Below are 15,201 nucleotides of genomic sequence, written 5' to 3' on the forward strand. Positions count from 1 at the left end.
GGTAGTGTAGGAGGGCTCCTCCTGAAGTCCACGGTCATCTCCACAGTTCAGGAGCGTTCAGCTCCAGGTTGTTCTGTCTGCAGACTCGTCACCGTCCCGGATGAGGTTGATGACCGTTGTGTTGTCTGTAAATTTCAGGAGTTTAACAGACGGGTCTCCTGAGGTGTAGTCATTAGTGTAGAGGGAGAAGAGCGGTAGGGAGAGCACACATCCCTGGGGGGCACCAGTACTGATGGTCCGGGTGCTGGATGTGATTTTCCCCAGCCTCACCTGCTGTGATGTTCTTCAGGTGGGTCAACACCAGTCTCTGGAAGGATTTCATGACCAGCGACATCAGGGCGACGGGCCTGTAGTCATTTAATCCTGTGATGGAGGGTTTCTTGGGGACAAGGATGATGTGGAGCGTTTGAAGCAGGAGGGGGCTTCACACGGCTCCAGTGATCTGTTGAAGATCTGCGTGAAGATGGGGGGGCCAGCTGATCAGCACAGACTCTCAGACAGGAGGGAGACACGCAATCTGGGCCTGGAGCCTCCCTGATCTTCTGTCTGTTAAAGAGCTGACACACGTCCTCTACACAGATCCTGAGTGCAGGTGGGGGTTCAGTGGGGAGGGGTGAGGGGGGTGCAGGGGGTTGTTTGATGTCAGAGCGGGTGAAGGGTGTGAATGTGGGCTTGTCATACCTCCAGTAAAATACATTCAGGTCAACGGCCAGTTGATTGGACGCTTACGGGTTGGGGGGGGTTGGTCTCCTGTAACTGGTGACGTCCTGCAGGATCCTCCTCACTTCTTTAGGCTCGTTCACTGAAACCTGGTTGAACAGGAGTCTGTCCCCACTCCTGTAGGCCTCCTCCTTGACCTGAGAAAGCTGCCTGGGTTCTAAGTTTTGCAGTAAACCAGGGTTTACTGTTGTATGTGCATAAGGTTTTAGTTGGCACCCAAATGTCCTTGCAAAAGCTGATGCAAGATGTCACAGTGTCAGTGAGCTCACCGAGGTCTGTAGCTGCAGCCTCAAAAACACTCCAATCAGTGCAGTCCAAGCAGGCCTGTTACTCCAGCTCTGCCTCGTTGGTCCATCTCTTCACAGTCTTTAATACAGGCTGAGTAGATTTAAGTTTCAGCCTTTAAGTCGGGAGAAGATGAACCAGACAGTGACCAGAGAGTCCCAAAGCTGCACAGGGAACAGAGCGATAGGCGTCCTTTAATGTTGTATAGCAGTGGTCCAGTGTGTTATTGGTATTATTGATATGCTGTCGGAATTTAGGGAGTTCTTTGCTGAGGTTCACTCTGTTCAAGTCTCCAAGAACGATGAAGAGGGAGTCTGGATGACTTTTCTCCATGTTGGTAATGTGATCAGCCAGGTGTTGTAACGCCTCACTAACACAGGCCTGAGGTGAGATGTGAACACCAGCCAGAATAAACGAGGAAAGCTCCTGCAGTGAACAACATTCTGTAGTTTAGTTCTATGAAGATAGTGAAAGTTGCTAGGTGAGGACTGCATGTTTTCTTCAAGACTGTGACATCTGTACACCAACCTTTGTTTGTGTAAAAGCAGATTCTGCCTCCCCATCTTTTCCCCCGATAGCTCCATTACGTGGTCCGCTAGAAGGAGCTGGAAGCCCAGTGTGATGGAGGGAAGTGTCTGGGATGTGCTCACCAAGCATGTGCTCATCTGGCAGGCAACATCCCTCGTTTCAGTTACCTGTTGTGATGTGCTGCTGGCCTGCATGCGGGAAACAGTTATAGTTTACTAAAACATCATCTTAAATGTGTAGTTATGGCAACAGCTACAAACAGCGTAAAAAATAATAACTCAGTATATACAATACAATAAATCTGTTTTATCAAGTATGGATGAAGATTACACAGAACATTTGACTTCAAGTGTAACTTGTGTTGTGATGTACCAAAAGCTTCTAAATTCAGTACAGGTTTGTGGTGCAAAAGTGCCATTTTCCAAGTGAGAGTGTTGTTTGTAATGCAATACGAGATTACATGACCGAAACAGGAGACACCTGGTTCTGCTGACAGCATTCCAATATGTTACACTGGAACTTCATGCCTGTACATGGTTCCAACACCATTATCAAGTTGGCAGACGACACAACAGTGGTCGACCTCATCAACAACACCGATGAGTAGGCCTACAGAGAGGAAGTTCAGCACCTGACAACATGGTGCTCTGACAGCAGCCTTTACCTCAACATCAAGAAGACCAAGGAGCTCATCGTGAACTTCAGGAAGACCAAAGGTGGCACACACTCTCCCATCAGTACCAAAGGGATGGAGCTTGAGCATGTCACAAGCCCCAAAGTTTCTGGGTGTTCACTAGTCAAATTGCTCTAGTCATAAATCAGAAATAAACATGAATTCATTAATTTATTAATCAAAATCAATTTGTGAAAGTGTATAAGGCCTTAGAACATTATAATGGAAGTATATGATGGGGTATATGATGGCCATTTCCATGCTTGATTATGTCTCATAAGTTGTTGCGGCAATTTTGGGGTTGACACCATTTGTTACACAGATTTGGTGCTAAATTTAACCATTTTTTTAGTGATGAATAATCATAATAATGTGATAATAATAATATGCCTAGATGGTTAAGGTCTTTACTGGGCTATATTTTCTGTTATGATTTGATTAGCTAAACTGAACTCGTTTGTAATGTGGTAACAGCTAATAATGTTTGCTACTTCAGTAATTACCTAATATTAGGGACATCAATAATCTCAATAATCTCCACCAGGAGGATAAAATGCTCCCATGCAGGATGTAATTTATGACACTGAGGCTTCTCGTTTATCGACACTGACCTCTTTATTGCATCATTTTGATTTGGCGTGGTTTGATTTGACGTTATTTGTATTGTATTATATGTTCAACAAAAAGTGTATATTTTTGGTAAGTTTTGAAGCATTTTATTAAAAAGAATTCAACATCAACAACAGTGTAAACATTTGTATCCAACATATCTAAATTTATAACTAAATATCTTCAAGCGGCGCAAAATAAAACTCACTTCAGCAACGCTGCTGGACAAAATCCTCGGGGAAACAGGTCAGTATGGTGTGGCAACTGCTCTGTCTCAGACCAGAAAGCACTGCAGACGGTGGTGAAAACTGCCCAACACATCACGGTTCTCCCCTTCCTGTCATCAAGCCTTTCCAGCTCAAGCGCTGTCTGTGGAGGGCGCCCAGCATTGTCAAGAACCCCTGACCCCAGACTGTGTGCTGTTTCCTCCCCTTTCCTTCCCCTCAGCTGTCACCCTGCTGAACTCTGCACCTTGTTGACCCCCCCCCCTCCCAGCACCCTACTGCTCATACTGCTCATACTCTATTTGTCTAGTCTATTCATACACCTTACTGTTTATTCCGAATTATATTTATTCTTTATTCAAAGTTAACAGTGACAACAACAGGGCTTGAGAGAAAGAAACAAGGTGATATTTTGGCTAGAATAGATTCACTGAAATGTTCAATATAATCTAAAAATTATAAACTAAAACCCCTAAAATATCAACCATTTCACTGACTGAAACAATGCCAAATAGTTACGGTTTTCTTTGCCAAAGATAAGACTTTTAGTCAATTCAAACTTGACTAAAAGACAGGATGAGGTTGATGAAATATGCTAAAAACTGACAAGCATGTTTGACACGGGACTAAGATTAAACTAAATACAAAAAAATACAAAAAAAGGCTGACAAAATGAACACTACTCTGCAAATGTCTTTGTCTCAGTACCTGTAGGCTACTATGTGAAATGACAATAAAGTTGAATCTAATCTAATCTAATCTAAAAACTGCAAGGAGCAATTGTGTCACTAATACTAGTGCTGCAGTAACGCTAAGTGTATCTGTGATCATGATAGTCATATTGGCCTCAGCCTAACTTTACACATAACTACTGCCCAACGAGCTGCTACAGCTCCCGCGTCTGAGCAAGGTAGCAACTGTGTGCTAACGTTAATCAAAGTTACACAACATTGCCAAGCAAAGGAATCAGTGTTTCTGAAATTCCCTACAGTTTGTTTTTCACATGTATCTTCAGGGCATGTCTATTTAGTACATTTACATACACACCAGAAGCAACGCACACACACACCAGTGAGGATCACGGCGCAGGAGATGTAACAACAAAGCCGGCTGAGCTGGCGTACTATGAAAACAGAAAGCAACATAAAAAACAGTTCTCCACATCCAACCTACTACGCTTGCTATTTAATTAGCTTCAGATGAGACTTAAGGTTCACACAGTTTCTCTCATTATCACAAACTCCAACATTGCTCCAGTGTGTGGGTGTAGCGGAGTTAATGATTCCACTTGCCATTACTAGCTCTGTCTTAATGATTTTAAATGTATGTACACTGAATTTAATTTAGTATTTGTCATCTGTTTCAATATCATGTTATTTACTTTATTATTTACTTCATTATTTTATTATTATTATTTATTTTATATATTATTTATTCTGTTGTCTGATTATAGTGGAGGTTACCATGGAGACCTTTGTGTGTACGTAGCATGAGCGCCCTCTACTGCGCCCCTGCAGACTTGGCAGGTGCGCCCCACATCTTGTCAACAGTCTGCATGTGCCGTCTCCGTGGTAGGTTGACTTTCAATTAGCTCCGTAAATATAGAGATCATAAGTCTTGTTTTTATGGTAAAAGTGTGTTTTCTGTACTTTGTATGTTGAGCTCAGCTTCCAAGTACTAGAGAAAATGCTGAATGTTGATATTAGTTGCCTCTTTGATTGTGTGGAGCACTTTGTTGAACACGCCACGTTGTCGGTGACTTTGCTAGCTTAGTCTGAGCTGTAGCCGGCTAATCAACAGCAACTTCAACTGATTGATTTTGTTTTAGCATCTTTGAGAAGCTTTGTTTTTGTGAGACTGACTGTGGGAGATCTAACATCATCTCTGTATTACCAGAATAAACGGCGAGTTGGAGCCAAAAGTGAAGGTGTGTGTACCTCATTAACACAACGCAAGAGAGAGTACGCTACCGCTACAATCCAAGCTAGCCACATTAGCCGTACAACATGCTAATGCTATGTTCAACAAGGTAACCTGCAAAATAAGCAATAAACAAAGTGGTAACACTTACAGCTTCCCGTTTTGAAGTTGGGCTGGTATCGATCCGTCCTCGAGGTTTAGTTTTCAAGTGAATCCGACTGTGTGCCGACCCTCGCTGAGAAACAGTTGTCCAGTTGTTGTGAGGACATTTCAGTCAAAAATAAATGTAATCCACTGGGTCTTCATATCCAGATGATGGCAGTACATGAAGATGTTTCTGTTGGTTCCTGCAGCCAACAGAACAAGTAGCGTACTTTGGTCTTACCGTGTTACTAGGTCGGCGATAGCGAGGAAATAACAATGGCGGACAGCGAGGTAGATTCACTAGGTATTCCGTCATGGTCATCTAGCTCGAGGTAGTGTTCATCGGACAGGGAGGCTAATCTGTCTAGCCCTTTTGACACACGTTTTCTGATAGATGGAGCAAGAGAAAAACACAGAGGATGGTATTTTCTCATTCTTTGGGGGTCTCTAGACACACTGGGGACATGGGTATGATGAAAAGTCATGAAAAACTGTATTTTGCATAATGTGTGACCTTTAATGTAAAAGGGGGATCACAGTGCTCTGAGCTTTTTCAGGCACAGAAGACAGGAGAGAGGGAAGATCAACTGGAAGCTACACATACATTGCTCACGTTTTACTGTTGCAAGACCAATAGAAAACCAAAGCTCTTTCCTGAATGCTGTTTTTCCTTTTCTATAGTTAGAATCCTGGATTGATTTTGAGATGACGGGCCCCCGGGTGAGGTTTTAATTCGACACACGTTTCCACTGACAGTGAGCGATAATGTCTGTAATTTAACACCTGGTTGCAATAGCCAGGGCCTGAAAGATGTCAGAGCCAACATAACATGCACCAAGGTTATTACCAGTCAGAGGGAACGCACCCCACAGGGCACCGCTGACGGACGCTCACAGGCAAACAGATTGGCAGCGCCCACACACCACCTGACACCTTATTCAAGGACTTTTCAATAATCTTCAATGTCTTCCCCCAAATTGTAAAGTGTAGTGTAGTGTAGTGTACAGTGTATACTCTAGGTAAAACTAACCCAGACTTTGTCATTGAAGGTTTCAGCATGGTGTCTGAGGCAGAAGTCATGTCATTCTATTAAACCTCCTGAATTCTTGATTTTCTTCTAAGATTTAGACTTTAGGGTGTGAATGCACGCAGAACACATCGCAGTTGGAATGTAATCAGGCTCACCAGAGTATGGTATAGTATGCAGATCTGAACACAGTGAGGTCTGTTTGGACTTTGTCACTCTCTAAACTACGTCACTTGACTTCCTTAGAGACAGACTTGCACATCCTGGCTCATGATTACCTGGGTTATATGCAAATTATAGTGCTTACTTTTTGTAGTAATAAGTACAAACAGTAAATGAGTCCTCGTTATGTGCAACAATATATCCCACAGTTATGGAATGTAAGTCAATGTAGTCTTTTTAGTAAAAACATCCCCCTTTTGGTTTCCTCAGATGTCTTTTTTTGTCTGAGTCGCAGAGGGATAGTAACACAAAGAGGGAATTTTGTACTGAAAAGACTGAAACTTTGGAAGATATCCAGTTTATTGGTCACAGACTGTTGAAGTCTCACATTAGCTTACGATAAACTTTAGATTGCATTTTTACACAGAATAAGGACTGTGAATGTTTTCCACCATCACTTGCACTGAAATTGATATGTGAACAGATCTCTTCAGGGCCAGTAGAACAGGACGAACTAATATAACTATTGTTTTAAGACCAACTTCAGAAATTGTGAACCTATCCTTCAATCTGGTTCTATCATTAAAACTTAAAGGTGCAATTTAACATTGATAACATTCAGCCACTAGATCTTGCATTCTCCTTCCTCGCTCCATGGCATTAACTTCAAAACAAGTGGTTGCCAGTTTGTTGCACAACCTGCATATTTTATGGTTGACTGGAGTGAGACTCAGTCAGTCATGTCAAGTGATGAATCTTTTGTGGTAAAGTAATGAAATCATTTTACAACATGTAGCTATAGGCCTACATTACGTGTGTGTTCCCCCCTCCCTCCCCCAATGCCGTAGTTATAACTCACACAGGCTCCGCCCTTTACTGGACTCTATGGGTTAAACTCTCCTCCAATCATGCGCACGCATTCACCAACTGAAATTATCATAAACGTAGCCTGCCAATCAGGACGTGCCTACCTGAATATGTGTGGACCCCACAGTATATAATACAGTGCCCCTTCCTGTCAGTCATCCTTTCTTCTTCAGCGGTCAGCAGTTTGCCTACTGACTGTTAATCTCCATGGATGGAGACGCCGCTTCAAGAATCTAGCCATTGTCTGTTGTGCGCCAGCCTCATTGCTGGAGTGGATCTTCAAGGACGCCTGTTTCCAGTGCTTCAGGGCGGACCATGCAGAAGAGAGTGTTCTGCAACCTCCAGACTGCCTGGCCTGCCGGCCAATTCCCAAGATTCAATGCAAGCAGCGGTGGGATCAGTTCCGACAATGCAACGTGATGCTCCGCTGTGATGATAGTGACCCGGAGTCTGAGCTCGACGCCATCGAAGTCCCCACTCCAGCCACCAATGCTCCGCTGCTGCCTCCTGCTTAGACACCGGCTTCATCTGCAGATGATGGCGTCAATATTTCCTGGGGGTCCTCAGCTTGCCAAAGCCCACCGCCGACTTCGATTCGCTGGGACTGATAAGCCGTCTCTGGCTCGGCCAGCTCAGACGGCCTTCGTCTCGCCTTAACTTCCGCATTATCGTCCAATTTCTGCGCTCCTGTGGCAAGTATGGTTGATTTTCTCAGGGTGCAGGGTTGCACAGAGGCGTCTTGCTTCGGCATGCCCCCCATCAATGAAGAACTCGCGGCCTACCTGCTTCCACAATCAGCGGGCTGGTCAGAGAGTTTTAAGCCGAAGCATAACGCTGTTATGTAAATGGTAAATGGACTTGTATTTATATACCCTCTCTAGTCTGCTGACCACTCAAAGCTCTTTACACTACATGTCAGCATTCACCCATTCACACAGGATTTAATCTAAATACTCATTCACACACCGATGGCACAGCCTTTGGGAGCAATTTAGGGTTAAGTGTCTTGCTCAAGGACACTTCGACTAGTGCCCGGAGGAGCCGCCGACCTTCCTATTGGTGGACGTCCTGCTCTACTCTCTGAGCCACAGCCGCCCCAACAGCAATGCTATGTGACAGTCAAGTGCTGGAAAATGTTGACAAAATATTTCAACTGGGAACGCAGCTGGCTGAACTGACTGACTGTTAGCGGACCAGCCCTGGACCATCCCCCTGTTCTGTGGGGGGTCTCAGGAGGCGGGGGCAATAGGCGCGATGCCCACATGGGCCATCCTCTCCAGGCTTGGCTCCTGAGAGGGACAGGCTGAGGAGGCCTGGACTGTCTGTACAGGTTGTGCAGACCATCCAGGTGGCAAGAGCAGGATCCACAATTGCCTGTTACATGTCAAAGTGGTTGTGGTTCCAGCGTTGAGTGAGGAAAGAAGGCTAGATCCCCTGCCCTCTACAGTCGCGTCTATTCACTCTTCTTTACAGTGTTTATGAAGGACCCCTTTGAGCCTCTAGAGCGTTCCTCCTTGAAGGCGTTGTAATTCAAGACAGCATTGGTACTGGCTTTGACTTCAGCTAAGAGAACATGTGAACTAACCGCCCTGTCGGTGCACCCCAGTTGCTTGAGACTTTGTGTCGACCGTAGCAGGGCTACTCTCAGACCGAACCCCTCCTTTGTTCCCAAGAAGTTGAGGAGTTCATTCAGGTTGAGAGTCATACAACCAGATGCTTTTTGTCCTCCACCCCGTGCGGGAGACAGGGAGGCAGGATGCCCTATTTGTGCGTTGGCATGTTATGTTGAACGCACGGCCCCCCTTCAGGCACACTGAACAGTTGTTTGTGTGCTTCGATGATGGTGTGGCCGGTGGAGCCCTTTTCGAGAAGCACCTGGCGGAATTGCTTTGTGAGTGCATCGCCCCAGTAGTCCAGTAGAGGTCAGAGCCTGTGTGAGTTTGAACGAAGGTTACAATATTGTAACCATAGTTCTATCAGCACAAGTGGAGACCTCTACCAAGGAGTTGCTCCTGCCGTATACTGTGGGGGCCGCACGTAGACGTGTCTTGATTGGCTCGATACAATTATGCATAATTCAGTGGGCGAATGCATACGTGTGATTGGAGGAGAGTACCACTCATAGAGTCCAGTAGAGGGCTCTGCGTGTGCATATAGAACTAGCGTTGCAATATCGTAACCTTGTTTCAGCAGGGAGATCAGCTGTTCCAGCAGCAACAAAATATAACTCACCAAAACTGTCTTGGTATGTCTTTCCAACAATCACCAACTCTGGTTTGGTCGACCACCCTGAATCCCCTCTCATGGGCATCTTCGTTATACATTGTTTGAGGGAACTATAACGTTGGGCAACAGGTCGCCATGCTAAGATGCTAACATATCTCCTCAGGGGTTGAAGCTGTAATTTTTCTCATTTTGATGATCTAACCGGTGACAACACATTAGTTAAGGTTGTAAGGACTTTGGCTGTTGGTAGTTGTTGTTGGTTTTGTTTAAATATGCCAAATTGTAATTTTTATGGGTTATTGTTGTTCGGACGATGAGACACCAGTGTCATTGCGGCCAGCTATGACAGAGGCAGCTTCCTTTTATCGCTGAGCACTGGGATTGGTAGCGGAGTGAAGCCGGCCGCTTACTGTCAAACGTTTTCCACACTGCTTTCCACACTGACAACTTGATCACTGATGAAAGAGATACCACGACATACCAACGTTGTTACACTATTGGCTCACAAGTCTCGTTAGACAAATGTCACATAAATTCCAGAGAGATAAAACATTCATTTTAGACCCATCAATTTTTAAAAAAATGATTTATTCACAATCATAAAATTAAATTTTTAGAAAAGCCATACTTCAAGTTCAAGATCAAGTTCAATTTTATTTTTCCCTGCAGGACAATTGGTTTGGCAGCACAAGGTGTGACATAAAACATAAAGACAACATGAAATCACACAGTCAAAATAGCACACTCTCAGCAGTACAGACTCAGCAGCACTGCATCAATGAACAAACAATATAATAAAGACTACCTGTCATCCCGCTGCTAAATATGACCAGCATAGCATTCTAATCAAGACACCCAACAAGCAAACAAAATCATCCAGCGACAACGATACAACAAGAAATGAGAATCGGTATCAACATCATCATCATAAGAAGTCAGCTTAAGCAGCAAACTACGTCCTTTTCCTTTGAATGAGTGTTTGTATCTGTTTGTCTTGACTGACGGGAATCTGAAGAGGGTGCCAGAGGTTCGGGATATAAACTCCTGATGAAGAGGGTAGGGATATAAACTCCTGATGAAGAGGGTGCCAGAGGGTAGGGATATAGACTCCTGATGAAGAGGGTAGGGATATAAACTCCTGATGAAGATGGTCGGGATATTAACTCCTGATGAAGAGGGTAAGGATATAAACTCCTGATGAAGAGGGTAGGGATATAAAACTCCTGATGAAAAGGGTAGGGATATAAACTCCTAATGAAGAGGGTGCCAGAGGGTGGGGATATAAACTCCTGATGAAGAGGGTGGGGATATTAACTCCTGATGAAGAGGGTAGGGATATAAACTCCTGATGAAGAGGGTAGGGATATAAGCTCCTGATGAAGAGGGTAGGGATATAAACTCCTGATGAAGAGGGTGGGGATATAAACTCCTGATGAAGAGGGTGGGGATATAAACTGCTGATGAAGAGGGTGGGGATATAAACTCCTGATGAAGAGGGTGGGGATATAAACTGCTGATGAAGAGGGTGGGGATATAAACTCCTGATGAAGAGGGTGGGGATATAAACTCCTGATGAAGAGGGTAGGGATATAAGCTCCTGATGAAGAGGGTGGGTGCGGTCAGATCGGATGGATTTTGCCCTCTTCACCACCTGACAGTCAGGCATCTCTGCTGGACAAGTGTCATTCTACTGCTCGTGTTTACTATTTTTGCCGGTGCATTTTTGGATTTAATATTTTGACCGCCATGCCATCAGATGAACGAAAAAGATGAAATAGATTCTGTGTAAGATTTGTAAAAGAGAATCATCAGCGAGCTGTCAACATGAAACTCGGCGAGTGTTATTCGGCACCTTTCTAAAAGCTCTGTGGAAGTATTATTTTCAAAAGATGATTTATCTACATAAAAATGTCATCAATAAGACCTTCAAGGATTGCCTTCGCTAGTGAAGGGATGCGTAAATCGGTTGCCAGGAAGCATTTGTAACGCTGTCCAATCAAAAGCAACTATGTAAACAGGAATTCACTGTGGCTTCACAAGCTGTTACAAAACTTCCTGAAGAGCGATGTTGTATTAGAAATGATATATTGAACTTACTTGATAATACTTTATAACTATAGGTATGCTTTTGCTTTAGTTATATATGCAAACATGGAGACGTGTTACAGAGTGAGTAGTGAAAATATTGTGAAATATTGCAACCTTCATTTGGCCATTTAGTGTAATGTCACTGACAGAATATTTTTTAATTTATTAATTATTTATTTAATAAATCTTCCCATCAATAACATAATTATTAAACAGCATTTCAATCAGATTTAAGGTCAGATATGACTACCATATTACATATTCCCTCTTACAATCTTCACCCTAAACAAGTCATATACTAGCAAGCTATTAGCTATTATTAGTTGTTTAGTTGTTCAGTCAGCTACAACAGTTACTAGGTGTAAAATTTGAACAATAACTAATCTCTATGTAAGAACTCTGAAATCTGTTTTAATTCAGTGATGTGCAAATCTCCACTGTAAGGCTTTAAGTTTGAACATCTGGCTCCTGGTGGTTTGAACCACACTAAAAAAGATACTCAGCTTGGGCAACAACTAACAATCGTTATCTCTTATTTTTTTAATTAATATGATTTTTTTATTAAGCAATTAAACATTTAGTCAAAAACGCCCATCACAATTTCCAAGAGCAACATCTCAGAAAGACATCACAGCTTCAAATAGTTTTGCTTTGTCCAACCAACAGACCAAAATCCAAAGCGATTCACTTAATCGACTACTCATATAAAAACATCTCAGGAGAATATTATGTCAGATTCACATGACCTCGAGGAGCTTCAAGGATGTCAAGGAGCCATTAAGACTCTACACCTGTGTATGTACTAGACAGCTCAGTGTGGTTTGTATCCAGTTCCAGGGTGGCTGGCAGAGTGTGGAGTGTGTGTGTGGAGCTTGAATGGAGTCAGATCGATATGAAGCTCAGATTTCAGTAGACCTGAGTCCCCACTGGGGACTACATCTAGAGCTGAGGAAAGGCTGCAGTATCGACCAACGGCTGCTCTTACCTTGATGAGAGCCTCCAGCTCTTTTGGGGACACACACGGGTGTTTCTTCAGGAAGTCTGCCTTCTCTGATGTGATGGTGATCTTTTGGTCGTTTTCAAAGGGCTGCTCCAGTGCCTGGAACACCAAGCCCCCCACCACCAGGTAGGCCACTACCACCACAAACACTGCCAGCACCGTCTTCAGCTTCATCATCGTGAAGGGGGCCGAGCCGTCGGCCACCGCCTCCATGCTGGCCACCATGCTGGGGGCGCGGGAGGAGACGGAGAGCCTCGGGAGAGGGCAGCCCATCGGGTTTTGCATGGTGGCCAAGCTGGCCTGCACCAGGCTGGACTGAAGCATACCTGGCTGCACCTTCTTGGGGGGGACCAGGTTGGTCTGAACGTCCACTGAAAGAAAGGACAATTGAGCAGCGTGATGTGTGCTGCAACATCACAAGGTTCACTTATTGTCATTGTACAACAAAGGGTTGCACAACGAAATGCACAAGAAAGAAAACCAAAACTGTAGTCCACTACCGTAGTGTCTTTTTTGAATTAGCATCAGGAGGAATGTAAAGAATTCTCTGGGCAGATAATCTTAACATTAAAAGTTCAACATCAGGGAAACATTGTCCATCAACTTGTAGGTTTGAGCACCATGCATTGTCTGCATGATACGGTGATATTTCCTGCTGATAAACACTGATATGCAATAGGTGAACAGCATGAATGACAAGAACGACAGGAGGAAAACCCTGAAGACAATACCTGACTTACAAACAATAGTGAAAGCCTCCTGCTATGAACTATCTAAAAAAGCATAAATACCCTGTACAGTAACTATTTCACAAACGACTCCTGTAAGTAGTATAGATTTATGGAGCACTCTGCATATTTTACATGAGTTGTCATGGTTAAAGACAAAAAGAAAGATGTTGGCATTTTTCCATGTATTCATCAATAATGAAAAGAATTGGGTTGCAGCAAAAATGCATTCACACACTGATGGCAGAGGCTGCTAAGGTACCAACTTTGCCCATCAGGATCTGGTCTAAATACTCATTCACACACCAATGGCTCTGCCTTCGGGAGCAATTTGGGGTTAAGTGTCTTGCTCAAGGACACATCGACATGTGACCCGGAGCAGCCGGGGATTGAACCACCGACCTTCCGATTGGTGGATGACCTGCTCTACCCTCTGAGCTACAGTAAATAGTATTTAAACTGAAATTCTTAACTCAAGGTCTACTTACAAGCTTTTTCCAGAGCTTTCAACTGCATCTCACAATCTTCATCAGCAGGTGGACTTTGTCGATGAAGTTTTCAGTTTTTAATAAAAATGCTGTCATTGCCATTGCGGGGGTGAAAACAGTTGAAGAGGATTGTGAGATGTGGTTGAAAGCTCTGGAAAAAGATATATAGTGGACCTTGAGTTAATAAATACTATAATGAAAATGGCTTTACCTGGCTTCACCCCATTTGTGTACCTCATTAAAAGTGCTCAATATAGAAAAGGCAACATAGTGCTAAATGTCACACCTGCTGCTGCTGCCAGTTATCCGTTGGAACCAACACAGGCTGCTGACTGGTTACACTCCCATGGGAGTGGTGATCTCCCGACGTGACCGACAGGCAAAACAAAACCACTGGATTTTCACATTTCATCATCTATATGAAAATATAGAATGGTCTTTGCACTGTTCACATGCAGGTGCTTTGATGAACAGCACGCTTTAGAGATTCTAGAACTAATGGTGTGGGAGGCTGTCATCACTCTCTCTGTCTGTCTCATGTGCTGAACTTCTAAATCACCTGTAAGGACTGGGTAGCATGCTGATGCGGACGCTGGAGGACATGACAGACATGCAGGATTTGGGGGTATCTTGCCAGCGGTGGATGAGGTAATGTTTCAACATGTCTCCACTGCATCACACTCAAGCTCCTGTTTTCATTTTCCTGGGCATAATTAGCTCAGATACATATTTCTCCTTGCCTCCCAATGGATGGTTGCACAGGTATCAACACATGCCCCCCCCCCCCCCCCCGTCAATAGACGCCACAGTGAAGACGCAGCTCGCAGCTGCAGTACCTATTCTCCCATAGCATCAGCCTCTATTGTAACGTTACCATATTTCTCTGTAAAGTCAATTTCTGGTCAGCATTAATCTTTCATAGCTCATATATATATATATATATATATCTAGCTGCCTCATAGAAACCAGCCCAGTGGCTGCAGACCAGGTAGCCTACAGACTGGTTCACACACTGTGACATTTTATTTAACAACAGGCAGTAATGAGATGATCTTAAGAGACATTTTCACCAGACTCAGTACAACAGCTGATGGGAAAATACAGATTGGATAAGAACATGTTTTGCCTGTGGACTCACTGCAGAAAACAATATCGAAGATGAATTGTCAGTCTAACCTGGTGGAGGGTTCATGCTCCCAGGCTTTCTTGGATTCTCAGTTGGAAATTTCATCTTGATTTTCCTGTTGTCTAGGTGCTGTTGGATGAAGAAGATTAATATCTCAGGGTCCTTTCGGTCGATCACGGCGACTAGAACCGAGAGATGGAGAGAGGCAGGGAGTGGAAACACACAATCCGCAGAGTGTGATGCTGCTGCTGTTGCTGCTGCTGCTGTGGAGGCTGAGAGGCTGCTGGATGCTGGTGGGTGCTGGTGGATGCAGCTGCTCTTCTCTCTTCACCCTCGGCGGTCTTCAAGAGCGCAGAGGCTTCCCGCTCGCCGCATCAGCGTCCGCA

At 44.1% G+C, this 15,201-nt stretch overlaps 1 protein-coding gene across 1 annotated transcript in view; it reads right to left on the reverse strand.

Moving 5' to 3' along the window:
• Window positions 1-14,998, reverse strand: part of kcnk10a (potassium channel, subfamily K, member 10a) — a 42,010-nt gene extending 27,012 nt beyond the window's left edge. Inside the window, exons 1-2 of the mRNA XM_037750295.1 lie at window positions 14,866-14,998; window positions 12,459-12,844 (exon numbers count right to left, since the gene is read on the reverse strand). Of these exons, the coding sequence (XP_037606223.1) occupies window positions 12,459-12,844; window positions 14,866-14,920 (441 nt within the window). The 5' untranslated portion in view covers window positions 14,921-14,998. The remainder of the gene's footprint in view (window positions 1-12,458; window positions 12,845-14,865) is intronic.
• Window positions 14,999-15,201: the final 203 nt, after the last annotated feature.

Source organism: Sebastes umbrosus, chromosome 18, assembly GCF_015220745.1.
Source record: "Sebastes umbrosus isolate fSebUmb1 chromosome 18, fSebUmb1.pri, whole genome shotgun sequence".
NCBI lineage: Eukaryota > Metazoa > Chordata > Actinopteri > Perciformes > Sebastidae > Sebastes > Sebastes umbrosus.